Below are 14,447 nucleotides of genomic sequence, written 5' to 3' on the forward strand. Positions count from 1 at the left end.
ATGTAGTGAAGAGGTCAAACGTCACAAAGGTGAGTAACGGATTCAAAACAACAACCATGAACTTCCTGCAGACACACTGTTGCAGGAGAACAATATTCATGTACTTCAGATCCTCTTTTCCAAGACTTTCAGTATGTTTTTATTTCCATACCTTCTGCCCGTCTCGTCCCTCAGGACCCTCTTTGCCTTCGTCACCACGAGACCCCTGAACAGAAAACACAGAGACAGAAACGAGGGAAAGAATAAAAATAAAAGCTACTTTAAAAACAACTATTACGCAAACAGTTCTATGAACGGCAGAAGAATAAAATGAGTATAGTAGTATATCAAGTGTAAATATGTGTGTTTTCTTTACCTTGATACCGGTGCCTCCCTTTGGTCCTGCAGGCCCAGCTCCACCATGAGGGCCCTGAAATAAAAGAAATGAAAGAAATGATGATTAAAAATAATAAACTCTGTGTAACGCTGACTTTACAGTTTACAGTTAAACTAATAAAAGACCGATAATGAATATACAGTTTAATATCAAAGCTGGTGTATTCTGTAGAAATGTCGTGTTTACAGACTGCAAACATTTACAGACTGGGCTGATGTTTAGGTGAGAGATTAATTCACATAATTCAGTGCAGTTGGTGTGAACAGTTTGGAAAAGAGCGAAATAGAAATCAGAAACGTTGCTGAACAGCGTGCGCAGCAGCTGCCGGCTGGTAAACCCCCAAATTCACCACCGGCCTCTTTTACGGCGTCGCTGCTCCAGCTGGTTGTTGAGGAGGTGAAGGAGCCTCCACGGCGGCCGGTTGTGAGGCAGAGGAGCAGGTGGAGGAGCCGAAGCTCTGGGTGGTTTCCAAGAGTGAAGGAGTGAATACTGGATCAACAGATAAACCACCTGGATCTCTCCACAGATCAGGCAGGTGGTTTTCCTGACAGTTACAACATGTTCTCCGCACTGCTGAACCCCAGTGAGGACGTGGTTACCATCATCTCATGTTATCACATTGTTTTGTTTTTTCAGGATCATTATTTTGGTATTAAGTGAAAGCGACTCTCGAGATAATTCACGCGTGATCTCGACATGATGGTTAAAATAAAATGATTCTCAGCCTGAAGTGGCTTTTAAAGAGCTGTCTCCAGGATTCAGTGCAGAGAAGTGACGATCAAACGCATTTACAAAACATCAATGAGGTCTTCAAAATATTGAGATACATCTGAAATACTCAAACTCAATCCCTGTATTTTCATTTCTACACCACATCGGTTATTTAATTATACAGATACATAAAATAAACTGGTGAAGTGATAAAATAAAACACATTTTTTAATGGATTTTGCAAATTTCTATCCTCCTCCTTTCTATTCTATACTATCTTGATTACTGTTTCGGTTTTATCTTTAATTTTAACTGTTAGTTTAAATGTAATTACTTGAGTTTTAACGTCGTATAAAGAGGTCAAACACACAGAGAAGTCACAGGAGCTCCCATCGTCCATCATCAGCCACCAGAAACGTCTCTCGCCTTAAATACCGTGAAGCTCGCAGCATCAATACTGTGCTGAAAAGCTTAAAGAGGATTGGGAATCATGTGTGAAAAGACGACACTGATATTTTGTCCCTGAGCTTGTGTTTCCTTACAGTCTCACCAGGACCTCCGACTCCTCCGCGGGGTCCCTCCATCCCGACGTCGCCCTGTCGACAGGAAGACATTTTAATAAAACTCTACATCCGCTGCAGCTGTTCAAGACGCTGGAGGAATAACTGTGACAAATAACTGCTCATTATTTCATCAAATCAAACTGAAATCCTTCATAAAATATTCAAAAACAAAGTTGTAAACTGTGATTTTTGGAGAGAGACATCTGTGTTGCTGTTTTTTTCCCTAAAAAGATTAACCAATTAAATTACAGAGAGCTTAATTCTTCATGTGACTAAAAGATGAAAATGTATAAATATATGAACCGTAATAACAAATTCTCCAAATTCACAAAACATTTAGGATTTATTAGCCAGTTCAGAATCTATGGCTGAGTCAGTCTAAAAGGGGTATAGATGTGTGTGTGTGTGTGTGTGTGTGTTTACCTTCAGACCCAGCTCTCCGAGCTCGCCTGGGTCTCCTGGAAGTCCAGGTTCTCCCTGTTGTCGACATAAGATTCATTAATTAGTTACTTAATAAGTTACTGATCAAACTAATTCACTTAGAACATGTTTATTTATGATCTTGCATTATAAGTAATTTAATTAGGAGAATCTAGAAGTTATGAAGCTCAACGTTACAGTGAAAGTGTTTTTAATTGCGTTCATGTCCTGTTTTAATTGTCAAATTATGAAACCTGGTTTACGTGTAATAATCAGCAGACCTTGACTGTGGGACGGTCAGTGAACTCACCATGGCTCCAGAGAAACCTGAAGCTCCGTCATCTCCTTCAGGTCCGGAGTCGCCCTGCAGGAGGAGAGGGTCAAAGGTCAAAAAACACAATTAAATCAACACAAACAAAAAATATGAACTGTTTTGTTAATAGAACTACATGACGCATACAGTTTAATCAGTTTAGATCTATCTTGAACAATTTTGGTATTGATTTGTTGGTTTTGGTATATATAACTTTTATATAGTAAAGTATATATATATATATATATATATATATAATAAATTTGTCTGTATAAAAGGACAAAATGTATCTGCAGCAAATTCATGACAACTAAAAACTTTTCACATGTACTTTTGTACTTTTTAAAATTTGATCAAAGTATTGTTTATTCTTCGTTTTTGTGGGTGAGTACGTTTTATTTAATTGTGCTAACCTAAGACCGTGTTGTGTTGTCAGTATAGAAAGAATTAATTGTGGATTTCTTTTATTTCACTTCTACTTTTACTTTTGTTTCGTTGTTCGGCTTCAATGTCCTTTTTAAAGATCTCATTTAGTTTCATTTTCACTGTCTTTCACTTTCTTCCTCTAAACAATTTAAATTTACTTTCCGTTTCAGTGTTTGTTTGCTGTAACTCTGTTGTCACTACAGTGTCAGTGCAGGTTTATCTATCAGTATAAGTCCTCATGCGTGGTGGTTTTGAGTATCAGTGTTGCTGTAACTTGATTCACTTACTACTAGTCCGGTGTCTCCTCCTCTTCCCCGAACACCTTTGGTTCCTTTATAACCCTAAAAACCAATAAACACAATTAAAATCACAGATGAAACTGCAGCAGCAGACGCACACGCAGCTGTAACATGATTCTTATGTTCATTCATCATTAATAAACATGCAGTAATAACGTTCACCTCTCTGCCTTGAGTTCCTGGCTCACCGGTTTTACCCTGCAGACCTCTGGACCCCTGACAGGAAGAGAAACAGAATCGATAAAAGACTGGAAATCAAGACAAACGTGAGCATTTATCGATCGATTCCTGGTGTGTTCGTGCAGATAAACTGTTACTGTGCAGATGGAAACGAGTGCTGCTATAGAATAGAACAGGGCAGGAAACCACTGACACCAAAACGTACTATTTTCATAATAAGAAATATTCTCCGATACGCTTTGGCACATTTATTTCCAGTACAAATTCAGTCTGTATGTGAGAAGACCAGTTTTCGAGGATGTTTTAACGTGGAAGCTGTCTTACGGTAGCTGTAAGAAGAACTGGATGTATTTGGCGCGTGAGATGAAGTTTAAATTTGGACGGAGGTTAACAGCGCCACCAGCTGGCCAATCAGTGTAATGTTTTCAGAAGCCAGAGGACTATGAAGGTCTTCATGCTTCTTCATCACTGTCACTGAGAATAAATAACTATGACGTGATGAAATGAGTCAGTACCTTTGGGCCTGCGAAGCCAGCGAATCCGGGCTGTCCGGGTTCACAGTCGCACTCCGTCGGCCCCTCCTGCCCGAGCGCTGCGTCGTCCCCGGACTCCTCCGTGTCCGGCCCTGCTGGAGGGTACTCATACGGGACCTGAAACACAACAACATCATGAATATTACGCACTGTGGACTGACACTGGGACGCTGGCTGAAGTTGAAACGCACCTCTTGTGACGTAAAAACAACTAAACATGGGACACCATGTTTAACTGTTGATGCTTTGACACTTTCAATGTGGTTCATAAAAATGAAGTTTTACAAATGTACGATAAAGAGATTTTAAGCTTTGTGTTTATTTTCTAGTGATTAAGTCTCACATTGGTACACCACCTAAAATACTTCTTATTTTCCTGCTTTACAGCGCTGGTTGAAGTTCATGTTCCTGTTAAAAGTACTGAAACTTTGAATCATGCACTTCAGGCAGTTTGATAAAGTTCTTTTCTGTCAAACAATAATATACAAAAGTAAATGGACCTTGTGGTGAGGAGCTGCTCTGACCCCTGTGAAGACCTCCAGCCCTCAGCGGTCGTACCTGCATGGTCTCTGTGTCCTCCTTGGCGTAGTGGGACTCTGCAGTGGTGGCGTAGGGGAAGGCGTCCTCGGTGATCATGGTGACCTGGGTGGGGGCGGGGCCGTAGGGATCGTAGGGATCGTAGTCCTCCTCCTCGGGCCTCTGGTCCTCGTCGTAGCTGTGAGTCGGCTCAGGTGGATACTCTGATGGCACAGAGGAGAAAACATTTACACTTTTAGTCCTTAGTCCTAGTGGTCCTAGTTGACAGTGTGGAGGTCTACCAAGAGTCAGTGTGTGCTTTTTGGTTCAGTTAAGACTTGTTTGGACAAGAGCACCCACTATAATAAATATAAGCAGTTCAGAATAAAGAGGCTCACTGTGCTCACCTGGCTGAGGAGAGGCTAAGTTGTCTTGGTGGTCCACTAAGGAGCCCTCATAGGTGTGTTCTTCACCTGGAGAGAAACACATGTTAAACACAGCGACTCACACCTGATGCTTTAAGTTCACATGCAGGTGGCTCGTTGGTCTAGGGGTATGATTCTCGCTTCGGGTGCGAGAGGTCCCGGGTTCAAATCCCGGACGAGCCCGAACTTTCAGACAAAAAATCTGTCACTGCTAAGAACATGAACAAATGGGGGAATAATTAATTCTCAGAAAGAAATACTGAAAGCGACATCCTGTCAGCAGGTGATTCTTGTGTTTGACTGAATACAACCAGACTGAAAGTTGGTGTTCCATCACTAACAAATATGCTTTTATTCAGCTCTCTCTCTTTAATATTTAATATAACTGTTTCCTACAAATGGAACATGTATTTCTTCTTCTACTGTGCTACGCTGCTCTCTCTGTTCTAACATATTTCTTATTTCCGTATAAATGCGACATTTCTAGATGAACACAGCAGCTCTGACCTGAGTGGTGTCCAGAATATTCCTCCTGGCCGAGAGAAGAGACGACACACAGCGTGAACACCAGCAGCCCCGAGAGGAGCGACGCCTGCAGGGGGAATAAAATCACACCATGGACCAGTTAATACAATCAGTATGAAGACCGGAACAGACCACATGAGTCTGTCAGTCAGCCCAGTTCACAGCAGGAGGCAGACAGACTCCCAGTTAGTTGTCAGACCTGTTCTGGATATTCGGCAGTTCAACAGTAAATGTGGCTCCTGATTTTTGGTGCTCTGTGTGAGACCTGAAGATGAAAACAACTTATCGTCCAGGTCTTATTGGCAGGTGTGCAGGAACAAAAGGAACCAAAGAATCCTGCAGACTGCCGGTCAGCTGTTTGGGTCTCAGACGTTCATCAAGTAAAAGTGAATGAAGAATGTTTTTCAGTTGTTGAAGCTCTGAGGACTGACAGGGTGTTAACTGAACATGATGGACAGTGTGTGGGATTCACACCTGGAGATGGTGTTTGATGGTTCAAAAATAGCCCAACATGTCAGGGATGAGGGGCAAAGTTACTTTCATGTCTCTTGTAAAAGAAAACTGTTGGTTTAAAGGACTCCAAGCTTAAAAGACATAAAAAACACAGACACATAAATAAAGAAAAGAACACTGGCCTGAAATACATAACCACCCACTGCATGTACGTAAAGTAGTGAGTTACAGTTAAGTTACAGAAAACGTCCATTATCTTACGCCTCGTTGCTGTTTAAGTGGACTACATTCAAAAAGGAGAAGCATCCCTCAGTTCATCAGATGAGACCCTGCTGGCGTTTGTGTGAGAATGAAACCGACTGAGAGGTTTCTTTGTCAGGATGAAAACCGCAGAGTTCTTCTCAGACTCGGCCGACATTCCTTAAAGCTTCACTGTGAGCTTTTAAGGAGAAGCTGGAGAGTTTGACACCAGGTCAATAAAACTGACCATAACCACAATTACATTGTGTGACTTCTGAACTTTGAGCTTGTGAGAAATTGGTTTTGGAAAACTAATGGAGGGACATTCTGAAAGCTGAGATATTTAACTCTCAAGACTTTCAAGACTATTCTAGATTTTTCTCACTGTCAACAAATACCATGAAAAGACCCTTTTCCTTTTCTTGTTTTTCTTTCTAAAGGGGCCTTTTTGCTTTAGTAAAAATGTGGCAAACCGTGTTTTTGTTACCCAGGACAATAAACAAAAAGGCAGAAAGAATTTAAAAAATGATTGTGTTTAATTTGTACAGTATTGAGCAGAGCCTAACCATATTTTCTCTCCAGCAGTGTTTCTGGGATCTGCTGGATGTACAGCGTGCTGCCCTGTAAATAAACACTACAGATTCATTTGGGTATAAATCCAAATTCAGCTGTAACAGGAGCGATAGGTGGAGCATGTTGTGGTGTCAACGAACCACTAAACCTGACCTGCAGGACCTCTGGGGCAGTGAGGTGAGACACTTCCCTCCGTGCTCTTTCACATTAACATGTTCTCATCCATATTTGTGGTTTCTTATATAATAATTTAATTAATTTATAAATGAATTTGAATATGTGTTGTATGATGGAAATGGCACCTATTTTGTCATCTGAGGTCGTTTTGTTTCTTTTTGGGTTCAAGATCAACAGGATTTCTCCAGTATTATACTTTACCTTACTGAATATAAGATGCCTCAGTTGAGTCCAATGATCTGACCGTGTTCTGCACACTTCAGGGGAAATGAAGATTTGTTCTGAAGCGTCTTTCAAGAGAAAACGCCACCGAGCCGAGTGACGGCATGATAGCATTTTACAACTACAACTACAACTACAATGGGAAATGATCTCAGCAAAACAACAAACAAAGAGAGACTGAATAACTTGTCCTTCATTACTAACATTTCTCAGCACATGTGAATGTGTATGAAGCGGAGTATGTGACAAGTTGTATTGAAGAAAGGGTTCAGATCCAGGGTGTAGGCAGGCAGCAGAAAGTTAGATTTGGTGAAGACATTTCAATGTGGAAATGAAGACGTCTTCTATTCAGATTGTAGGCAATAATAATTTTTCAGGCCTGGTATTTTGACACTTGTAAGGGCCTGCAGACAGCCTGGGAAGCCCTTTGAAAACCGACCAATTCAAATCTAAAACCCTCAGTACCTGTGCCGGACCAAATGTCCATCTACTGTTTGTTCCGTTTAACAGCTAAACCTGAACCCCGTCTGTCTCAACACTGTAAGTCAAGTTTCTCTCCTTTACCTGCCTCCTGCACAACATATCATTATATTTCAATTCAATCCCACTTCAGCCAAATGAACTAAAATAATACTCCTGGTCCCATCAGGGAACCAAAACAGACCTCAGACCTGCAGGGCCCCGGGCCAAACTCAGACCATCCCCTCTTACCTTGTCTCTGGAGGCTCCCATGGTGCTGCAGAGTCCCCTCAAACCGAAACCAGATCCCGCACAGGACGCTTTCAGGATACAGACGAAGACAAAAACAACCTGATTTAGCTTTCCCTGAGCAGTTCTCCTCACAGCATTATCACCCCGGTGGTTCCCCCTGTCCTCTCTCTGTCCTCTCTCTGTCCTCTCTGTCTCTGTAGGATCCCTCAGGTTCCCAGGCACTGACGGGATCCTCTCCGTCTCTTTTTTGTTCTTCTGGTCTTCTATCTCTGCGTCTCAACAGGGTGAGAAATACCTGAGCCCCGAGTCCAGCATCAGCAGAGAAACACCAGGACAGAGAGAAAGAGAGATGGATGATCTGTGCCAGCAAAGTCCAAACTTTAAGCCCACATTTATTTTTTTATTTTCAATTTAAATTATATGATGTATTATTTAATCATCTGCAAGTATGTGCCGGATTGTTTCCCCTTCAAATAAGAGCAGAAGCTCACGAGGAGAAATGTTTTATTTCAATATGTGAAGAAATCCTTTTCAAAAGAAATGTCCATGAAAATGAATTCCTTGGCTCACAAGCTCACGAACTGAAAACTGAACATTCATGACATTTTCTACAACAACAAAACAGACAAACGGGACTGAAAACATTTGTGTTGAACTGTTTTCATTGTCTTCTGATGTTTTTTTTTCAACCAAACAATTCAATCGAGAAAATAACCGTGAGATGCAGCTCTAATATAAACTGAGAGTTTATTCTGACGCTGGTTTAACTGAACAAACTGTAGAGGATTCCAACATGCGGAGAAGAGTTTAAACCTTCAGCGTATATCGGTTCCCTTCACTCCATCACGTATTAGGTGTGATCGTATGTAGTTTTAAAACGACGACATGCACATTTAAAGTAGTATCTTTTTTTTCTGAGCTGGATTTCAGAATCAAACATTTTGTGACATTTTTCTAAATAATTTCCACTTTGAGATAAAAGACTTTCCAGTGTTTCCCGATGACTGCAGAAACCTTGTGTAAACACTTGAAGGCACGCAGCGAAATGAAGCCTGAAACAAGAGTGACCTTTGACCCCGTGATGAAAGTGTGCCAGCTATGACACTCCAGTCCAACATTCCATGTAGTGTTGAAACCCACTCCCAGCCAATCAGGCGGAGGCAGGTGGAGCCTGTTCAAGACTGGCAGACATGTTATTACACTGGATCAGCAGTGTTAAAACAAGATGGGGAAAAAATATTCTTTTTTATTTCAAAATGGTGTTTGTGAAGCACAAAAAGCTCAAAATGTTGATGTTGTTGGTTCCCAAAACTTTAATCCCCTAGTTTACTTTATATACTATATATATATACTTTAACTTAAAATGTTATGACACCCGACATCTTTTGACCTGTCGAGGCCACAATGACCCTGCACCTCATCTGATCTGGCTTCTGTTGCTGATCCAGCACTATCACTTCTCCTTGTCCCTCTCCTCTCTCTTCTTCTTTTTCTTCTTCTTTCGGTCGTGGTGGTGGTCATCAGGGGAGCGGGAATCCCTGCGAAGATCCATAAAGCAAACAGTGAGAGTATATTTTGGCACTTCCTGAAACAAAAGCCTGTTTCACCAATAAATCTTTGACTGTTAGTTGGAAAAATGTCTTAAACATACCACATCACCACATACATACTGTATATATCAAGCATCCGGTAACGAAACAAAAACTGGACAACACAGAGGTTATATTTGTCCTTCCTCACCTCTCCTTCTTCTTCCTCTTCTTCTTGCTCTCTCTGTCGTGGCTTCGTTCCCGGCTGCGATGGCGTCTGCTGTGGGAGTGACGAGACTCTGACGACGCTGAGCGCCTTTCATCCAGCCGACGCCTGACAGACAAATAATACAAGTCGTTAGCTCAACAGAATACGTTTCATTTCCTTAATCAACAACATTACAGGAAACTGATCCTCAGGAGGTCAGAGGTCACGGTGCTGGTTGTACCTCTGGGAGGAGAGTTCAGATCTGGTCGACTCCTCCTCGTTCTCCTCCTCTCTCCACTCTCTGGTGAGCTCCTCTGAGTGGACGTTGATCACCTCTCTGATCACCTGCAGGGAGATCACAGTGATGCCAGATAATCGATCAGATTGTGAACCTTTATTTAAACAGAAAAGAGTTTTACTGAGGACCCCATGCTCTGCGGTCGGCTTCAGATTATCAGATACACATACACCTAAAAAGCTTTTCCCAGCACAGTAACATTTTTTGTATGGATCACCTTACGTGGAGTACAGATCAGAGCATCTCAACCTGTTGAGATCTGAGCGGAGCCGTCACCCCGAGAACAAAACCATGTTTACTCTGAAGGCAACGACAGCACACAGACGCCTGAAAATGTGTGACGACGGGATTATGGGTAAAGAACCAGCCAAACACGCTCCTGTTGCTCGCTCGTACCTCAGTGTAGGACTTCTTGGTGATGTGGACATTCTTGGCTCTGTAAGACTGACGCCGCCTCTTGTAGTCCCTCATCTCTGCCATCAGCTCCAGGTGAGTCTTGGGTTCGTTCTGTTCGTCATCTGCACACAAACACACACACATTCATTAAAGCAGAGGATCACACTGGGGGAGAAACCGAGCAGCTCTTCCTTTATTCACCAACATAAAAGCAAAATGCATTTCACAGTTTTACAGTGAAATTAGTGGACAAAGCGCTAATATAGAAGATTTGATATACAAAAAAAACATGTACAGGTGATCTGACACCCAGTATTTTATCATTTGGATGTTTGAGAGGTGTGAATCTTACTCTTCCGGAGTTTGGACACCAAATCTACATAGAGGTCATCGTTGCTGGAGGAGGCAGCTTCCTTCTGTTGGCCGAGGACGCGGACCACATGATCGTAGAGAGCCAATCGGTCGGCCACAGTAAGGTCGCACATCGCACGCTTGTGTGTCTCAGGCACGTCGACAGGCTGACCGGAGTACTGCCCTGATGGAGGACCAGAGAGGCTTCACACACAAATCACCCTGACACATTGATCATCTCCGTAATATTCCTCAAACTGAACGGCAAAGCAGCTCTAAAAATTCACACAAAATTGGATTCTGACATATTTTGAAAACAAAACGTTCTGTTACTTATTTTGGGGGAAAGTTAAATGGTTTTAATTGAGCGATATTAACATTTGAATGTGACTCAACCTAAACTGGAGCAGAGACGTCACTGAATCACAAAGGGAAATAGTACAGTTACCTCAGGTAGAAGAAAAACAGTAAGTGGACCCTTTATATTTACATTTTGATGTACAGAATGTAATTGGCAGAATTATGTATTGATGTGCTACAATTGAGTTAAAAAATGTACCCTGTGAAGTGAGTGAACAAAGAGAGAAAACTCTTTTGGAACCAGACTGATGGTCTTACTTATAATAATTTTTATTTCAATGTAAGATTCTGGGTCTATTTCACAGATCACAGCAGGCTCTGATAAAGATGCTCAACAAATTCCCCATCTCTCTACAATTTTGTAACGTCACTGATGTGCTTGTAATTTAACAGGCAGTAAAATGTACAAAATATTAAGAGTTTCTGAACTCCTTTTCCAACCACAAGCACCTTTTATCTATTGCTTATCTCCTTGCTAAGTGATCATGGCTCTTAACTGGAATTATTTTAGCAGTGGACATTAATATTTTGAAAAACACGCCAAATAAATAAAGTTTACTTTTATCAACATTAAATTTAACTGACAAGTCAGAATGTATGAAGACTTTTCCCAACACGTAAAGGGAAAAGAGTGTGTATGTGAGTACGACTGCTGCATGTGTGCGTGTCCCAGCCTAGCCCTGTGGTTTGAAAGGATATGATGTTAAAAGGATGCTGCACGTAATCAGGCAAGCCTAAACCAGAGCAGCAGAACTTTCTAGAGCCCAGCTCCTCTCTAATACTCACCCCTGTCGCAGCAAACAGAATACACAAAATGACATAAAATAAAAAGGTGACAATCCCGAATCAAGAACATAATCTGAAAGTTACAGAAGTTTCTTATTTATTGGGATAAATATTTGGGGGACTGGAGGCAGGTGTAGGTTTAGAGGGAGCGAACATCTGAGCGAGCACAAGATCTCTAGTGACATCTAGTGGTCTGTCATTGCTTCTGGACAGTGAGACTAAACATTCCTGTACAGCGTACGTCTAATGGAAAGCTGTCTCGTCTCTGGACAGCATGGTAAACTCTGCAGCGACCTGTTACAAATTAAGGTCACACCTTGCCAGAAGACTCCTTCCATCCTCATCAGGGGTGCAGCAGATCTCGCCTGCAGGATCACCTGGTGCTGCGTGGATTTGTCTGCATGAAGGAAATGACATGATGACAACCGAAGAATATACCACAAAGTGTACAAAGTGTGTGTCTCCGGGCAGGATTGGTAAAGCCAGAAACAAACACGTTTAACATTCTATCTTTACACACACTTGATTTCATCTGACTTTCATCTAGTAATAAAAAACGTAATCAAAGAGAACCGGCTGCCAGGACACAGGTTGAGGTAGGTGGTTGTATTTCCTTTTTTTTTTTTTATGAATCACAATGATATTTGATAATGTCTAACAGCTTCCCTGTCCTTTAACGGTATCTTCAGACAAAGTAATTTTAAAAATATTTAACAAGGACAACAACAAAATATTACTTCTTTAAAAACATGTTCATCAACAGCAATTGCAAAAAATTGGACAAACACAGATTATTATTTTCCAGATCATCTTTGATTGGCCGACCTTTGGAGCTTTAAAAGCTCTTCATATTTCATAACAGCGGTTATATTTTTTATGTTGTTTTGCAGGGAAAATTATCTCAAAATATCTCTATGAACAAAACATAATATTAGTATTGTCTTCAAGACTTTTTCTTCGAATCTCTAAAGGAAAAAAAGCACATTTCATTGAAGCTTTTACCTTGACTAGATAAACTGTCAGTCAATAGTCATGACTCACCCATTGTAAAGCTTCTGACACTGCTGTTCTCATAACACACAGAGGGGTCGAACATCCCTGCCTGCAAAAGAGTGATAAAACATTTTATTACTCTCTTAATAATGAAGTGCATCACAGTGGAGTTCATGGTGTTCACAGTAGTCCGTCGCATGATGAAGAGAAGCTTTTGCAGTCGTGTTTTTGTTTTGTTGCCATTCTCAGATGGAGGTTATCAAACCAACCAGCAGTGAATTTTACTGTGAACGTTTGCTGCTCCTTCCTCTGGAGCGCTGCTACTAGTTTCCAGTAGACTAGAGTATGTAGAGTGTGTATGTATGATACCTGCTCCTCGGCTGAGTAGCCCATCTTTCTGCGGCTGCAGGACACTTTGTGTTTCTCCATGCTCCTGACCGGGACTCTGTGGTTGGGGTCGTAGGGACACTGCTCCATTGCTTCCTGAGAAAACATCACAAACATTAGTTGTGAATTACGCAGATATGATGCGCACCCTCACCAACATAATCAAGGACACTTCATCCCCCCTTAGTGGGCGCAGGGAATACTTAGTGCCCGAGTTGAACCACAAGACATGAACTCTCCTTTGTCCCTCATGCTCTTGAATTGTTTTATAAGTGACCTATTTCTCTTAGGTTTTAAATTCATGCTTTCGCTTATGATGTTGATCACTGTTACGTTTGATGCATTTAAATGCAAGAAGAAATGTTTGACAGTACATAATATATAAAGTTCTGGATATTAGCATTTAACGAGATGGAGCAAAGCAGCAGTAGGAAAAAAAAAAACAGATGTAAAAAAACATAAGCTACAAACAGGAAATCTCCTGTCGCATCAAACAAAACTGCATAACAATAAAAGGAAACTGCGGAGAGAGCTTTAAAGGGTTAAATTAGGTCGATGAACGCTAGCAAACTAACCGGCCAACCTGACGGACTTTAAGAATATAGTTAGCATTTACGTTAGCATTAGCGTTAGCATTAACGCTGAATTGATGTTCACGTCACGTTACAGCTCGGTGTCCCGGTTGGTTCGGCGCCAACTAAAAGCAACGCCTTCCTTTTACTAATTTACATGCGTATCTGAATAAGATAACGTTGTTTAGCTACGATAAAGACAAGATTAATTTGCAAAAGATCGATTTTTATCTAACGTTAGTTTAACCGTTAGCTAAAGTTAGTTTAACTTACTCGGTCCTTGTAGTCCAGCGACCATCCCAGCGTCTCAAAAATACCGTCTAGCTGTTTTTTGCAGTTCTCTGTGAACTCTGTCAGCTCCCGCAGACGGTCCAGTCGGTCCTGAAGGGTTTGCGTTTCTACCGAGTCCGACATTTTAAGGGTTTAAATCCACATCAAAACAGAGTTTGCAACGAAATCATCCGTGTTTTGTTTTCGCTGCATTTACGGCTGCCATTACCTGCGCGAGGTTATGACGTATGCCAGGGCGTCAGAGGGAGAAAAGAAGCGATGCATGCTGGTAGTTGAAGTCCACTATTTCATTATTATATTATATTATATTAATAAGTATCAATCAGTCAGAAGAACAAGTCACTTTTTTATTGTTTTGTTTTCTGTTGTAAATCTTATTAACAACAGTTGACACTGGCTTTGATTAAAAAAAAGATAAACATGTCAAAGACACACTTACACAACAACAGTGATAGGGTAAATACATAAAATACAAACACATTTGACAAATATGTGAATAATATCTTGGTTTACAATGCATACAGTCAAAACAGGACACACTGAAAGTTACACTGGCTCATGTGGGGTACAGCTGGGCGTCTTGCAGCAGCTCAGGATCCACCAGATCATCTGT

The 14,447-nt window shown here is 41.3% G+C and overlaps 2 protein-coding genes and 1 non-coding gene across 3 annotated transcripts in view; 1 reads left to right on the top strand and 2 right to left on the bottom strand.

The window, feature by feature from the left end:
• Positions 1–7,684, bottom strand: part of LOC139290787 (collagen alpha-2(IX) chain) — a 19,009-nt gene extending 11,325 nt beyond the window's left edge. Inside the window, exons 1-12 of the mRNA XM_070912649.1 lie at positions 7,664–7,684; positions 5,270–5,354; positions 4,745–4,810; positions 4,380–4,561; positions 3,804–3,938; positions 3,271–3,324; positions 3,097–3,150; positions 2,381–2,434; positions 2,074–2,127; positions 1,630–1,683; positions 356–409; positions 152–205 (exon numbers count right to left, since the gene is read on the bottom strand). Of these exons, the coding sequence (XP_070768750.1) occupies positions 152–205; positions 356–409; positions 1,630–1,683; positions 2,074–2,127; positions 2,381–2,434; positions 3,097–3,150; positions 3,271–3,324; positions 3,804–3,938; positions 4,380–4,561; positions 4,745–4,810; positions 5,270–5,354; positions 7,664–7,684 (867 nt within the window). The remainder of the gene's footprint in view (positions 1–151; positions 206–355; positions 410–1,629; positions 1,684–2,073; positions 2,128–2,380; positions 2,435–3,096; positions 3,151–3,270; positions 3,325–3,803; positions 3,939–4,379; positions 4,562–4,744; positions 4,811–5,269; positions 5,355–7,663) is intronic.
• On the top strand, positions 4,874–4,945 carry trnap-cgg (transfer RNA proline (anticodon CGG)). The gene has a single exon. It is a non-coding gene; the product is annotated as a tRNA-Pro (tRNA).
• A 707-nt stretch (positions 7,685–8,391) lies between the features above and the next one.
• Positions 8,392–14,035, bottom strand: snrnp48 (small nuclear ribonucleoprotein 48 (U11/U12)). Its single transcript, XM_070912164.1, has 9 exons — positions 13,817–14,035; positions 12,954–13,067; positions 12,633–12,693; positions 11,908–11,988; positions 10,447–10,629; positions 10,095–10,216; positions 9,642–9,745; positions 9,404–9,526; positions 8,392–9,201 (listed from the first exon to the last, which is right to left on the bottom strand). Exons 1-9 carry the CDS (start codon positions 13,955–13,957, stop codon positions 9,117–9,119), a joined length of 1,014 nt encoding a protein of 337 aa, XP_070768265.1. The 5' UTR covers positions 13,958–14,035; the 3' UTR covers positions 8,392–9,116.
• Positions 14,036–14,447: the final 412 nt, after the last annotated feature.

Source organism: Enoplosus armatus, chromosome 9 (assembly GCF_043641665.1).
Source record: "Enoplosus armatus isolate fEnoArm2 chromosome 9, fEnoArm2.hap1, whole genome shotgun sequence".
NCBI classification, from domain to species: Eukaryota; Metazoa; Chordata; class Actinopteri; order Centrarchiformes; family Enoplosidae; genus Enoplosus; species Enoplosus armatus.